The sequence below is a fragment of the Montipora capricornis genome, chromosome 14 (genome assembly GCF_036669925.1).
Source record: "Montipora capricornis isolate CH-2021 chromosome 14, ASM3666992v2, whole genome shotgun sequence".
NCBI lineage: Eukaryota > Metazoa > Cnidaria > Anthozoa > Scleractinia > Acroporidae > Montipora > Montipora capricornis.
The window spans coordinates 7,549,161-7,564,160 of NC_090896.1; the positions used below are offsets into that span (position 1 = coordinate 7,549,161).

At 38.0% G+C, this 15,000-nt stretch overlaps 2 protein-coding genes across 2 annotated transcripts in view; both read right to left on the reverse strand.

The window, feature by feature from the left end:
- The window catches only part of LOC138032947 (EGF-like repeat and discoidin I-like domain-containing protein 3), a 9,368-nt gene extending 7,441 nt beyond the window's left edge, over nucleotides 1-1,927 (reverse strand). The window contains exons 1-2 of the mRNA XM_068880669.1: nucleotides 1,775-1,927; nucleotides 1-96 (exon numbers count right to left, since the gene is read on the reverse strand). The exon at nucleotides 1-96 is cut by the window's left edge and continues 227 nt beyond it. Coding sequence (XP_068736770.1) covers nucleotides 1-96; nucleotides 1,775-1,841 — 163 coding nt within the window. The 5' untranslated portion in view covers nucleotides 1,842-1,927. The remainder of the gene's footprint in view (nucleotides 97-1,774) is intronic.
- Nucleotides 1,928-13,773: 11,846 nt separating this feature from the next.
- LOC138032950 (uncharacterized) overlaps nucleotides 13,774-15,000 on the reverse strand; it is a 2,802-nt gene continuing 1,575 nt past the window's right edge. Inside the window, exon 4 of the mRNA XM_068880674.1 lies at nucleotides 13,774-13,986. Within this exon, the coding sequence (XP_068736775.1) occupies nucleotides 13,979-13,986 (8 nt within the window). The 3' untranslated portion in view covers nucleotides 13,774-13,978. The remainder of the gene's footprint in view (nucleotides 13,987-15,000) is intronic.

Here is a 15,000-nt window from a genome sequence, read left to right on the forward strand (position 1 = left end):
CTTTTAAGTTTACGAAACTGACACCAGTGTGAGGTTCACCGCGACTGATAGCTTTTCCAGCATTTTTCTCTGAGATAGATGGTTTGCAACCGATCTCTAGAGACAAAGATAACATTGGTGTAATATACATTTTACAATGACAGCAAAATTTTTGCGCGCTCATTGTCTAATTTTATTAGGGAGCTTAAGCACGCGCGTTTTTGAGACGCGGACGGCAACCGGCAGTGAGCTGTTTTCCCTTTTGACTTGTCTTGACACAACCACATTTATATCGCTAAGTATCTTTTCACTTTTAGATACCCTAAGTTTAAAAAGCTGGAAGAGACCGCTATCCTGGCGTGCGAAATATTCACTTCCGGTTGCCGTTCGCGTCTCAAAAGCGCGCGTTCTTAAGCTCCCTATTGTCAATAAGCGGACAGACACATGAATTTATAATGCAAGGATGTCAGCCCATGTAATGCCTTGTAATGTATTTTTTCTCATCTAGTGTATTTCTGATTTCCTCAGGTTCGGTCTGAGATGCGCCGCATACTTGGAGATGACCCTAAGACCGTTTAGTGAGAAGCCTCAGAGTGATTCTAAATCAAGGTGGTGATAATTTAACAAACGCAGACGTGGTTGATGCTGTTAAAATTATTCAACAGAGGACTAAGAGGAAAAGTAGCAACCAACAGGTGTTTAAATTTCAAGATGTAAGTATATTATTATGGGTGTCATTGTTGTTATTATCATCATCATTGATTTTATTGTTATTTTTATTTTTATTAAACCATAATCGTGTATATGGGTTATTGACTAAGCGTAAGGTTAAGATGGCTGAATATTAGCCAAGTTATTGTTTTTATGGACCAAGACGAAGTCGAGGTCCATAAACACGCAGAAAAAAAAACCAGGCCAATATCCAGCCATCAACAACAAGCTTGGTCAATAAAGAATTTATTATATGGGATAAAACACCAAAAAATGTATATATATATTTGATCTTGCGGGATCAAGCGAGAAATCCCGAGCGGGCAAGATAGCTCCATCTTGCCTGCTGGGGTAGGCAATCACAGCACGGGATTTGGTTTGTCGGCTTTTTTCACTAAAATAAATGAATCGCGGCTGAACACAAACATAACTGTACGTACAAAGGGAAAGGTGTGGAGAACGCGCATACGCGAGCTCCTTGACAACAAAGGTCCCGTCATAGATTCGAAGTGTCAGGTTTTCAAAATGTTCTTATTTCGTTAGTATTTCTGCCATGAAAATCATTGTAGTTTTAAATCCAAAAAATTGTTTTTTTTTCTATGTTAGGTTCTCAAAGGAAAAACAGATGGCCTATTTGAATTTTAATTAAGCTAGAAGGGATTTCAAAATTTCTGAAATATTATTATGAGAAATCGATTTTGAGATAAATTCTCAAGTAAACGGCGTCAACGTTTTTCAATTTTTTGAGATGGTCCAAAAATTTCCCGGTCAAAAACACAGTTTTCAACTCTGATGGAAGAAAACAAATGCAAAACGCAAGATACAAAATTATATCGGTCAACACCCTTACCTTAGCAAATGAAATAACATTCAAGCAAAAGGCATTAAAACGTTGCTAATTTCATTCTCATAGCTTAAATACCGACGAAATAAGAAGGTTTTTTTTTTAAAAAACTGACTCCTCGAACCTAAATTGTAGGCCTATGACGAGACCTTAAATTTGTTGAGTTCAGGTTGAGGGAAAATTGAGCGAAAAACAGGAGCCTGCAGTGGGCTCGCGTGTTGCCGAAAAAACGTATCATACCTGTAGCAACTGCATATGAGAGGACGAGCCTGAGTATAACAAATGTCGTACAGACAAAGGGTTTCATCCTTTTTTCCTTACTTTACGGTGCAAGAATATTCGACTGTCAATTTAGTGCAAGCCAGTGAGGTTCATCATTGCTTATCCAGACGTGAAAGGAGTTAATGATAAATGGACAGGTGCGTGGTATTATATAACGGTGCGAGTTCGTGTCAAGTAGATTCCGTGATATCCGTCAGTCGCCTAGACGGCGCACGCTTATTTGTCCAGGATGTTTTTACGTAACTGTAGATAAAAGCATCAGTATAGAAAATGAAGCATAGAAAATGTAGATCGTCGTAAAGCAAAGCCCGCGCTTTGCGCTTATTTAAGTAAAAAGAAAAAATAAAGAAAGAGTAATTAAGTTACTGTCAATTAATACACTTTTTTAATAAGAACGTCTAATTTTGGAGGTGAGGCTAAACTTTATCATATATTTCTACGATGTGTGCCGGGCTGAAAACCTTCTTAAAATGTTCTTAAATTTACATCAGACTTTGTTTCACCTGCGGACTTTGCTGGTGTTGACGTTATTTTGAAACGATTGTAAATAAGAATTGTTCATTATTACAAACTGAAAAAAAAAACCAGTTAACCACATGAATATTTCATCTTAGCCGTGAGGACATCCCTCTTAAAATTCACAGCGAACTACCTTACTATATTATCATTTCGCTTGAAAATTATCACTTACCTATAGATAGATAATCTTTCTTTCTGGAGATTTTCGTTTATTTTACATTGAATACCGCTGATTCTTGTATAGAAAATGTAGATCGTCATAAAAGAAACCCGCGCTTTGTGCTTATTTAAGTGAAAAGAAAGAATAAAGAAAAACTACAAGAACTAATGAGAGGAGAGGAATAATAATAATAAAGAAAGACTAACCAAGTTACTGTCAATTAATACACTTTTTTTTTTAATCAGGACATATAATTTTGGAAGTGAGGCTAAACGTTCTTATGTACTCTTACGATGTGTGCAGGGCTGTAAACCTTCTTAAAATGTTTTTAAATTTACATCAGACTTTGTTTCACCTGCTGACTTTGATGATGTTGACGTTATTTTGAAACGATTATAATTAAGAATTGTTCACTATTACAAACTTAAAAAAAGGATCAATCAACCACATGAATATTTCATCTTAGCCATCAGGACATCGTTCTTGAAATTCACAGCGAACTACTTTTCTATAATATACTTTTCTCTTGAAGACTATCACTTACATAGATGATCTTTCTTTCGTCTGGAGAGTTTCGTTTATTTTACATTGAACACCACTGATTCTTGTATAGAAAATGTAGATCGTCGTAAAACAAACCCTGCGCCTTGTGCTTATTTAAGTGAAAAGAAAGAATAAAGAAAAACTACAAGAACTAATGAAAGGAGAGGAATGGAAAATGATGGAAAATGAGGCACTCACACGAGGACTCAATGAAAGCCAAAAACCGTCCTCTTTATTATTCCTCCGCATCTTTTTCAGAGCTGCTTAAACCCCTCGTTAAGTAAAGTTATGGAGTCAAGCGAAAAAAAAACTTTAAAACTGAAACTTTTTTATGACAGAAAAAGAAGAGTTTTGAATGAGATGACATTTATTTCTTCCCTAAAACACTGATTAGTCTGTTTTTTTCTTTTTTGGCAGTTCTGAACACAGTAAAATACAATGCAAAAATGACAGCGTTTTGATTGGCTGAAAGCACGTCAATTACGTGAAAGTAGTGCAATAAAGCTGACTTTTTTGCATATATACAGTATGACTTGCCTAGTATCCGACCGGTACCATTATCCGACCAGTCAAAATATAATTTCAATTTTTGCGATGCCCTTATTAGTTTACGGAAGACGAAGTATACCGAAAGGAAACCAAACATTTACGCTTTCAGATGCAAGTTTTGTTTTCACCATATTACAGACTAATGTTATTGGCAGGACCAAATTTCACAGCTCTTGCGGCTAAGGAAGGAAAATTATAGCAGTTTTAAACTGAAGTCGTCGGTTACTAGGCAACCTATCTACTGTATTATTAATAAGTAATGGCATGATTCGTTTTCATGCAATTTGGAACACATAAGCACGAGTAAGTTTTTTCAAAGACTATAACTTTTGTTCGTCATTGAAAAAACGTAGCCGTGCTTATTTATTCCACATTGCATTCAAAATCATGTGATTACCTATGCGAATCAATAAGGATCAAAAAGCTATTGACTCGGCATTATATGGTACTGATGAGGGTGGGCTAGTACCAGGGTTTGAGACTAAAGATAAGGTTGAGATTCCACTGTCATCAGTAGAGCTAATTCGAGCTACCGAATGCCGGTCGTTTCGCCAATGTGTCAGTTCGCCAACGACCAGTTCGCCAACGTATGAAGTCGTTTCGCCAACGTCTAATGTCAGTTCGCCAACGCTTAAATGTCAATTCGCCAACGTCCAAAATAACTTTTTTCGTTGAAAATAATTGTCAATTAGATAACTTGCAATTCACTTCATGAGAGGGACTGTTGATGTGACTTATGTCATGAACCGCCATATTTGTTACTGAACATTTCCCTAACTGATGAAGACAGCTGTTCTGCAAGTAGCTGTTGACCCACTCAGCGATGACGGTTAATATAATGGCATCAATCTTTTCCCTCAAAAATTGGAAATAATCAGTATACACACTTGGTCAACTGAGCAATAATAGTTGGTTTCACCAGTTGTTTTGTTGGTTCTTTGAAGAAATTTACCAGAAAAGCAACCTTTAGTCAAGCTTGACTAAAACTGACCCAATTTGATGGTTACTGTATCCAACTTATCTTACATATATACGTGAAACGCATTATTAAAAACACAACATTTCTTCTTGTCTTCCCTAAACATTGTACAGCACGTAGCAGAAGTTCTTTGTTATGCTTACAAAGTTTCTTTCAATTAAAAGTCTAATAAGTTGAAAGACAAATGTGAAAACTTGCAACCCATTTATTTAATGCACAGGAGACCATAACAACAATATATAATCATTTTAGCAACCAGGCTCAGTTGGAGGAGAGGGTGGAAAAAGCCAGTGGTGTATGTAGCTCAAGAGAAATTTTAATTGGACAGAAATATTTGCACTTTCATCGTGTTTCAATATTATCGTTGTCCTAATAATATACATCCAAAAGTCGCAGTATGCTGATTGGCTGAGAGCACGTCCCAAACAGCTGTGCAGAAAGTTGCAATTAAATGTTATTACCAAGAAGGCCAATGATTTTGCGTGCAGTTTGGAAGAACTAAGCATAAGTATAAATTTCTCGAAGAGTACAAAAAGTGCATTTACCCAAGATGTCAGTCGAATTATTTTGCTAGCCTTTGAAAAATCTACTCATGCATGTCAATAATTATTCCAAATTTCACTAGAAATCATTTGATTGCCTACTCAAACAGTCTGAATGAAATTTTTAAGAGGGTTCAACGACAACATCTTGTAAAAATCTGGTATGTAATGTTTCATGACCTTTCCACGCATGTGGAGTACTCTGTGTGTAATAATTAACTACCGTGGGAAAGAAAGAGCCGTTCCTCAGCACCAGCGAGCAGAGTGGTATCGACTTTTGTGGCCAGCAAGCTCTATTATATAGTTTCACGTCTCCAGCCAGGAAATTGTTTTTTATACGGTCTTGTAAGAATCATAATTTCCCAGGAAGCAAACTTTGTTTAGAATAAAAAGTTCCCAGTACAATTGTTTCTTATTTTAACTGCAAGTCCATTGAAGTGATCTATTTAACTTTACAGAAATAAGAAAGCCCACTTAAGTCATTTTTTCTTTGGCCGCCCGAGAAGACAATTAATCAGACATATGCAGTTACTTACCAACTCCAATTCGGACTATGGAAAGGCATTTTCACAGGGCATGGCCCAGGAGCGGATTTTAAGTGGTACACCGTGCATCAGGCAGTTTCACTTTAGAAAATGATTAGTTCAGTTGCGCATAGTTAGATAGTTACATATAGTTCGATGTACATCACGTATGAAAAAGTGAATATATAATACATATCAAATGAAATTTATGATAAAAAGTTCGCTGCTTTTTAAAAATCCGAGGGACACGTTAAACGAAACAGGCTTTCCTCTATTTATGAAAAGACGAAGAAGACTGGACACAAATAATTTTTCAGATAGAGGGCATGTGGGAGGGGGAGGGGGGAGGGGGGTGCGCTCTCGCCGCAATTTCCTCGGCCCCCTCTTTCTGGAATTACTGCATCCGCCCCTGGATCTTTAATTGAAGAGCAGAGTTTAGGGGAACTTTTTGAGATTAATAGTCATGAGTGATGTTAAAGAAGGGGCATACATCTAATTACGTGAACCTTGGGCCATATAGACGAATTTGCTTACAGATGGCATCCCGCTATAGGGATTTTCATTATACGTCATCGCCGCCAAAAGATCTCTTTTTATTAGGGAGCTCAAGCAACGACAACGGCCACAGGAACGAGAACGTCATCACAAAATATAAATTCGCGTCATTGTAACCAATTTATGACTATTTCAACCTTTTTATTATGACACGGGTGTGGTAGTTCCTTAAAAGTGACACTGGTCGCAACGGCACTTAATTTAGGGAAGAAAGTAAAATTTGTCCTCAAGGTGATTCCTAAGTATTGCACTGCGCATCCTGTACTGTGCATATATATATTTTATATTTTTATTTTTATTTTTTATTTTGTTATTATACACTAACTCTTACACTAACCCTTATTACGATTAAATACTAACACTACTTGGAAACAATTAATAACATTTCTGCCAGAGTTAACACAAACTAACGGTGCTTACGGAACAATACTGCACTACTTGCATTACACTATTTACAGAATGGTAACAATTATTTTTATGACATGTTTTAAAACGTAAATAAAACTAACAGCTACGAACGAGACTACGGCTGGCTTAAAGAAAAGAGTTACAATGAACGAGAGCCGTGGAAAGAAAAAGGCGAAGCGAAGTGACATTTATAGTAGTTTATGGTAGTTTTCCCCAGATATTTAAGAATTTATGTAGCTTTCTTTGGGCAATATAACTTTGCTTTAAGACATTCAGTTTATCTTGGAGGTGGAGAAGAAAGCCTTCAAAACATAAGTTGCCATCACATGAGCTTGTCGCGAAGATATGGAATTTTGCAATAAGAAGAGTAACATTAAGTGCCTGTTTATTTTTGATGTTATTATGCCAACCGTATAGGATGTTAGATTCATTCAAATTGACCACTTGTTTGAATTTCTGGTACCACCAGCTAGTAAATCTATCCCAGAAAGCCTTAGATACAGTACAGTGGTACAGTAGGTGGTTTATTGTTTGCTTTTCGGTAGCGCATAGGGAACAAATGTCGCTACCAGTAATGCCAGCTCGAAAAAGGCTGGATTTGGTAGGTAAAATGTGGTGTATTATTTTATACTGGAAAGCAATTAATTTCGAGTCTTTAGTTGTTGGGAAAGGCAACGTGTACACCTTGTGGATGCTTTTTTTGGAGAAACCATAATTTAGAATTCTGTTCTCTGATGTTGGTGGACTTACATTGTTGGTTAGAAGTGTAGAGTAGGCGACACGGGTCGACGGAAGGTCTTCAAGAGGCGGGTTTAGGTGCGAGTTTTTTTTATTTAATATATTTTTCCATTCTGTAGGAATGGCAGCGACGAGGCCATATAGTACAGTGTAAAGGGAATACTGATATTCACTTTGCGAATGAGCTCGTCCAGTGAGAAGAAGGTGTTATCTTCTTTTAAAAATTGTTTAATACGTATAATCTTAGCCTCAAATAAGGGTTTGAAAAACACTGGCCGGTCTCCAATCAGGATGCGACTATTATTCCAGATGATTTTGTTGTGAATGCATTGGTCCTCCGAGAATTTGTCAGCATTGTACTCTTGCCAATACTTAAGTAGCGTGTGGTAAAAAGGTGGAAGGTTGTCAAGATTGAAATGCTTCATATCGCATTGACATTTGGTTAGAAAGGATAAACCTCCATATTTGGCAGCGGTGAACTCTGGTATTATTTTCCATGCTGGTTGAACGTTTTCGGTGATTCTCTTGATCCAAGCAATTTTCAGTGCTTTATTCATGATTTCAAACTCCATCATTCTCAATCCTCCTTGACTTATGTCACTTATTATGGTCTTTCTTTTTATTTTGGCTGGTTTTCCTTCCCATATAAAATCGAAAGATAGTTTGTTTATTTCTTTGACGTAACAATCGCGGATCTCGAGCACAGAGGTGTTATAAATTAGCTTCGACAAACCTAGGGTTTTCACTATTTTGATTCTGCCATGGAGGGTAAGCTTCCTTCTTTTCCAATTCTTAAGCGTATTTTTCAAATTGATAATTTTCTCTCCAAAATTCAGCTTATGTGCAGCGTCGGAGTTGTAACAAACGAAGATGCCGAGAGCTTGAATCGGTTCTGGAGGCCATTTGAATTATATGGGGTATCAGTTTTGTTTCTCCAAGCTCCAAGCCACATCGCCTCTGTTTTACTTGTGTTTACTTCTAGACCCGAGGTGTGTTTAAATTCACTTAGAAGCTTCAAAAGGTTAATAACAGATTGATGGTCGTTAACGAATACTGTAGTACCATCAGCGAATTGGGTGACTTTTATTTCCTTTCGGCCAATGGTAATGCCTTTTATGTCATTGTTGCTTTCAAAGCCCTTGCGAGAAGCTCAATACCAATTACAAAAAGAAGGCCCGATAAGGGGCATCCTTGCCTGATGCCTCGGTGCATTTGAAAAAAAGGTGACGCGTGACCATTGTTTAGAACACAGCTAGATACATTGTAGTAGATGACTTCTATCCATCTTTGAACATCTAGGCCAAAATTGAACAGTCGAAGCGTGGATAATAGATAGTTCCAATTTATTGTATCAAACGCTTTTCGGAAATCCAAAAAAATTGCAATTCCAGGCATATTTAAGCGCTTAGTGAGAAACATGACATCTTGGATTAATCTGATGTTTTCGCCTATGTAGCGGCCTTTTACATATCCGGTTTGATCGGGATTAATGATTTTGGGCAAGGTTTTTTCTATTCTTTTGGCAACGACTTTGGTAAGTATTTTATAATCTACATTCAATAACGAGATCGGGCGTAGATTTTCAAGTATGGATTTGTCTTTGTTCTTTTTGGGAATGAGAGAGATTACCCCGCACCGTTGACTAATCGACAGAGAGCCGGACTGAAAGGCGAAGTGGAAACTATCTAACAGTTCGGTTCGCAGCTCGGGCCAGAAAAATTGGTAAAACTTAGCTGGGAAACCGTCTGTACCTGGTGTTTTGCATTTTTTGAAATCTTTTACTGCGCTTAGACATTCGGCATCTGTAATTGGCCCGTCACATAGTTTTTGATCTTCGGGTGATAAAGGTGTTACTAATTCGGCTTTCAGGAAGTTACTACCCTGGGGGATGTCTTCATCACTTTCTTTGGATTGATAGATTGACTCGTAGAACTTTTTTTGCTTGTCTAGGATGGCTAGTTGATCATAAATGTATGTGTCATCGTTTATTTTCAGCTTGTTAATGGCTTTTTTGGTTTGGGCACGGTTTTCTAGGCCGAAAAAATATCTCGTGTTACATTCACCTTCTTCATACCATCTTACCAAACCTTTATCTTCAACGTTTTCATATTTGGCCTTTAACAAATCAATCTTTTTGCGTAGAGCGTTAACATAATTGTCATCTTTAAGTAGAGAGCTATTAAATTTCCAAAACCCTGGGCCTCGGCGTAGTTTATTAAATCTGGCCTGCAAGTGTAACGAAATTGCAGAATGACCCGTTTCGGGCGCATGGAAATTTTACACGTCGCATCTACATTTGTGAGCTCTCCCGAGATTAGAAAGAAGTCTAATCTGCACTGTATCTTGTGAGACTTATTTCTCCAAGTGTACGATTCGAGGAGAGGGTTTAAGTGACGCCAGATATCGACTAAGTTGTATGATGTACACAACTCTTCGATTTCCTTAATTACAGACGCTTTCTGGGCGACCGCGTTTCCACCTTTTTTGTCTTTGTCTGACAAAGCGCAATTAAAGTCACCTCCGATAGCGATATTTTCCTGAGAAAAGTCTTGCAGCTGCTGGTGTACGGATCTAAAAAAATTGGATTGTTGGCTTAGGTCATTTGGTGCATAAATGTTGACTAAAATTAAACGTGAATCTTCGACTGATACGTCCAGAGTGATATATCTTCCGTTTTTGTAAGAAATACACTTTTCTATTTTACAATCAAGTTTTGGGTTTATAAGTATTATTACTCCGTTGCTGTTTGATGTACCGTGGCTGAAAAAAGCTTTGCCGCCCCATTCAGCGGACCAAGTGTCTACGGTAAGTTTAGTGCTGTGGGTTTCCTGAAGAAATATAAATTGAGCGTTTTGGTTGTGGATCCATCGAAAAATTGAACGGCGCTTAATCGACTTGTTGAGACCTTTTATGTTAATTGAGAGGCACTTAATGTCCAGATTTTCAATAGTGTCCATTGATGGTGTGAGTTAATTGACTTAAGATATGCGTGATAGACCAATTTGGCTAACTCAATGTTGTACCCAATTCAAATCCTTTGGGAATAAAACGTTTTGTTCCAAGTATTACCATATCATTTAAATGTGAATGCTGCATTATCATGCAAATGCAATGCACAAAGCATCTTAACTCCTAGAGAGTTGAATTGGGTACAACATTGAGTTAGCCGAATTGGTCTATAAAGGCAACTTGAGGTGAGATACAGTTTTGACGGCTTCCTTTTCTCCTTTGGGACTGGTGAAATTTGCATTTGTTGGAGTTTATAGCATAATTGAAAATAGTGAAATTTAATGGAAATAGACAGACACTGCATGTAGCTAGAAACACTACAACACTCAAATACACCAGGACTGAAATGCTAAAAAACATACAACAATTTAAACAAGACCTCTGTAATGATCTTGAAAACGCACTAGTTGCGTTTCGGTCTAGGAACAGCAATTTTAGTTGGATTGGTTGTCAGTTGATTGCATTTGTCCGTCCGCTAAAACGGATTAGTGTATGAACAGCTAAATTAACACAAGGCTAAATCAAGTGGTTTACCAACGGGCCATAATTTCCCTCTAATATAAAGCTGGGACTTACTAAATGCGGCTGGATTTTGTTCCTCTTTGCGAGTTTGAAAGTGTCCATTTGTTTTCTTCTTCTCTCTACAATGCCGTATGGCAAGTCTTGGTACATTCGGAATTCGGTGCCTTTCAGTCGGTGGCCCAGAGAAAAAATGCGTTCACAATCCTTGTAACGTAAAAATCTAGCTATGATGGGTTTTGGTTTTGTATCATTGCTAGCGTTGGATTTCTTTACCTTTAGGCGGTGTACACGCCGCATCTCGACCGATCTGGCGTTTTCGTAACCGAGGTGTGTTTCGAGGAAGGTACGAAGCACATCTTCGGTGTCTTCTTGGATGTTCTCGAATTTAATGTTCTCACGCCTGGAATATGCTTCTAGGTAGAGATTTTTATTTTCCAGTTCTTTGATATTGCTATGCAATTCGACGTTTTTCTTGGAAAGTTCGGTCATTTTAAGGTTGATCTGCTCCTTATATGTGTCAAAGCCTTCGGTAGTTTTCCTTTGTTGGTCCTCGGTGAAACTTAAACTGTCCTTGAGGTCGTTTATGTCTTGGTTTGACGTCGCTTGAACACTTTCCAGGGCGCGAATTCGGTCGTCCATTCGAGCGAGTGTATCTTGCAGGCCTTTAACAGACGTTTCAATCGCATCTAATTTCTCTAGCTTCAATAAGATCACTTCCAGTTTTGCATCAAGGTTTGCAGACATCTCTGGTGTTGTTAAGGAGTTGGTATCTTCCTCGTGGATTGAAGCCGTGTCGAAAGTAAAATTAGAACCTCTTGGTTTCTTGCGGTTCTTCGACGTTCGGATGGGAGGTGAAGTTTCCTCCGAAGAAGAAGATAGAAATCTTTTCTTTTCTAATAATTTTTGCATAGTTTCAGCCATGAAAGGGTACGAAATGTAGTTGTTTTAGCGGACGGCCATGAAACACGTCTTTACTCCATTACGGCCCAGGCTCCTCTCAATGTAGTCCTGTACTGTGCATATGGTGTGTCAATATTTATACATTGTGTGTCAATATATATACATTGTAAATATGGCGAAAGTCAATCGTACAGGATAAAACAGTTCTCATAACACGTGAGAGAAGTTGTGAATGACCCATAATTCTTTGCGAATAAGCGCGCGCATTCCGAAAATATGGCGAATTTTGTTGTTTCGGTCTACGATAATCGATATTGTCAGGTATGATGGTGCTTTACTCTTAAACGAGCATGGTGACCTATATATTTTATTGCATCATTTTGGTGTACAAATTATCCCCTTTAAAGCAAAAACACTTTAAAAAAAATATCGGAAGACAAAAAAAGGTATCGCTAAAAACGTACACAAAGCCCCTTACCCAGGGATGTAAATGATGATCTTGAAAACACCGACTCGAGAAACGTTTTGAGTTGACGTCCTTTTACGATGAGTGATTTTTCCATAAACTATATAAGACAGTGTTCCATATGCTCTTTAAAGATTAATTTAAAGTTTCATTGAAATCACGCTTGAGTTCCCCTTTAACACGAAGATTTTTCAACAATATTATTATATCGCTTTAATCTGCAAATTCCTCTGGCACCCGGGGGTATCTTTTAGCTTGCCTTTTAGCGTTAACTCCCGGCTTTTACGGTACTTTTTGGTGTTTTGGTGCAAACGTTAAGGCAAAAAAAATTGCCCTGGCATCAGATTAGACTGACGAATGTTTAAGCGGAAACTAGCGGATGCCATGTGGATTCCTCCTTCCTTAGTGTACGCAATAAACGTTTGCTTAGTGCAACTGCAAGGAATGCATGAAATGCAGGAAAAGGGGACAGGACATCAGGGGGATTTTTTTGGGGGGACGGGAAGGGGCCGTGTCTTCCCCCCTCCTTTTTCCCTGTACAATATTGAAGTGGTACAGTGTGCATCAGGCTTTTACTTACGATAATGATTAATTGAGTTTTAGAGCTTTTCTTATTTCAAATACATTTTGCCGTGATAGATATACATCACTAACGTGAATTTTTCGGATGGAGGGCATGGAGTAAAGGCGGGGGAGGAGAGCGTGCGCTCTCGACGCATTTTCTTCGGCCCTCTCTTTCTGGAATTTCCGGACTCGCCCCTAGGACATAATCAACGTGAGAAGGTGTGAGCCAAAGGGCCAATGCTGGCATGATGTCTGGGTGACACTTCAAGTTGTCAAAATGACCTCTCACTTGAAAAAATCAACTGGAACACCGCAGTTCAACACCACCCAACTCAGTGCTTTCTATTTTTGTGTAACACGTACCACAGGCAACCCAGTTTACGCTCGTGGAGCGTCTAGTTTCTTGAAAGGCGTAGTTGCTTCCCTGTTTTTTCTTTCAAGAAATGTTTGGATTTGTTGTAAAAAAATCATCTTCTTAATAACAAGTAGTCCTTCCCTTCCTCTATTTTTCTATAGAAATCGATTTCATTTACGCAATTTGGTTGGCATGACTTTGCCGTGTCAAGATCAAGTTCTGGTAAATATACAGAAAGGTCTTGAGAAATATAAATATGGCTGGGAGTAATGGTGTAGAGGAAATGGGCGTAAGGGGGGGGGGGGGGGGAGAGGATAGATATGTGAAGGAAGGGAAGGAAGGAGAGAGGTACTGGCCAGGATCAGGGAGGGGTAGGTGAGTAGAAGGAAGGAAAAGATGTTTAGTTTTTTTTAAAGAACCCCTAAAAACACATTCCCCAGTTCTTTAAAATTCAAACCAAAAAGAAAATTAAACTACAACAGATATTTACCGAGCTGCGATGCGGGGAGGTAAATATCAACCACTACCCACCTCCACTTAGGTGACTAATGATTTGCTATTTTTTTATTGTTCAACAACTTTTTAACGAGTCTGCATGGCAAGACGCTGGAGGAAAAATGAGGCTCTTTAAACTTTCGAAGCGGAGACAAACTTATGATGACTCGAAGCAACTAAGAAATTATTTCTATGCCTGTCACAAAACTTGATAAAACGTACTTTCTCTTAAATGGCGTTTTTAACAGTGTTCAACCTCTGTAACAGGTATTTCTCATTATGTTTATGGTCCATTGATTATGCTTTTTTCGTGTTCATCAGCGCGTTGGTATGGTCAGCGGTCTGAAACAAATGAAACATAGTACAATTGCATGTGTTAACTAACCTTCTTATCCAGCAAATTCATTGCCAGCTTTCACTGTCACACCATCATCAAAACCATTAAACAAATAAAGTCAAGAATCACAGAGATAAAAGAAGATGAATATTCAAACAGTCTCAAAAAGGTTCAGGTCTGTGCGATGTTTCGTGCTGGAGATATTCGAAGGAATGTTTTACTCAAATTTATAAGGCTTTGTATGGAGACGCCATGTTTGTGTCCCTCTCATGGCGGCCGGAAGCTGACAAACATGTGTCATCGAGTTTTGCTATAAAAAGCCAGTAGTCGTCTTCTGAGGGCTCATAAACATTTATGTGAGTACTTATTCTCATACAAAGACTGTTCAGATTGCAAAATCTCATCGGATAAGTCATTTTTTTAATATCATGTCACGTAAAAGCTTAGCCGAATTCAACCTTGCTTTATCCAAGACGAAAAACCCTATCAAACTGAAAATTTGTGAAAAGACAAGTCTTCACCTGTTCTAATAACTAACTAAACTAAAATCTCAAAAGAATTGATAATTCCTCATTTTTTAGTTTTGATGAAGTCACGTGAAAACCAAGAATACAGGAATCGTGTGAATCAAATTAAAAATTATTTTATCTCTTGTATTGCTTTGTTGTTGTTTTTTTTTTGCTGCAATTTGTTTTACGTTGCTCTTTGTGCAACTGCAAGAGGCTTCAATCTAGGACTGACACTTCATCGATTATTGGAGTTGTGAGGTCTCAAGCAGTTGCCATCCATCATTTACAAAAAACATAGGCGCTAAAAGGAAAGCATAAAACAAAATTTTCTCTTTCTGTCTCTCAATTTGAGGGATGATATATTTTGGTAATACTAATGGTGTAACAATCGAGGTTTCTGTTCTTTCATTACTCCCATGCCGCTTGCGTTTCGAAGCCTAGGCAATGATGCAATACAACACAGCCGAGCTACTCCCTGACTGAATCCAAAATAATTACATATCATAAACA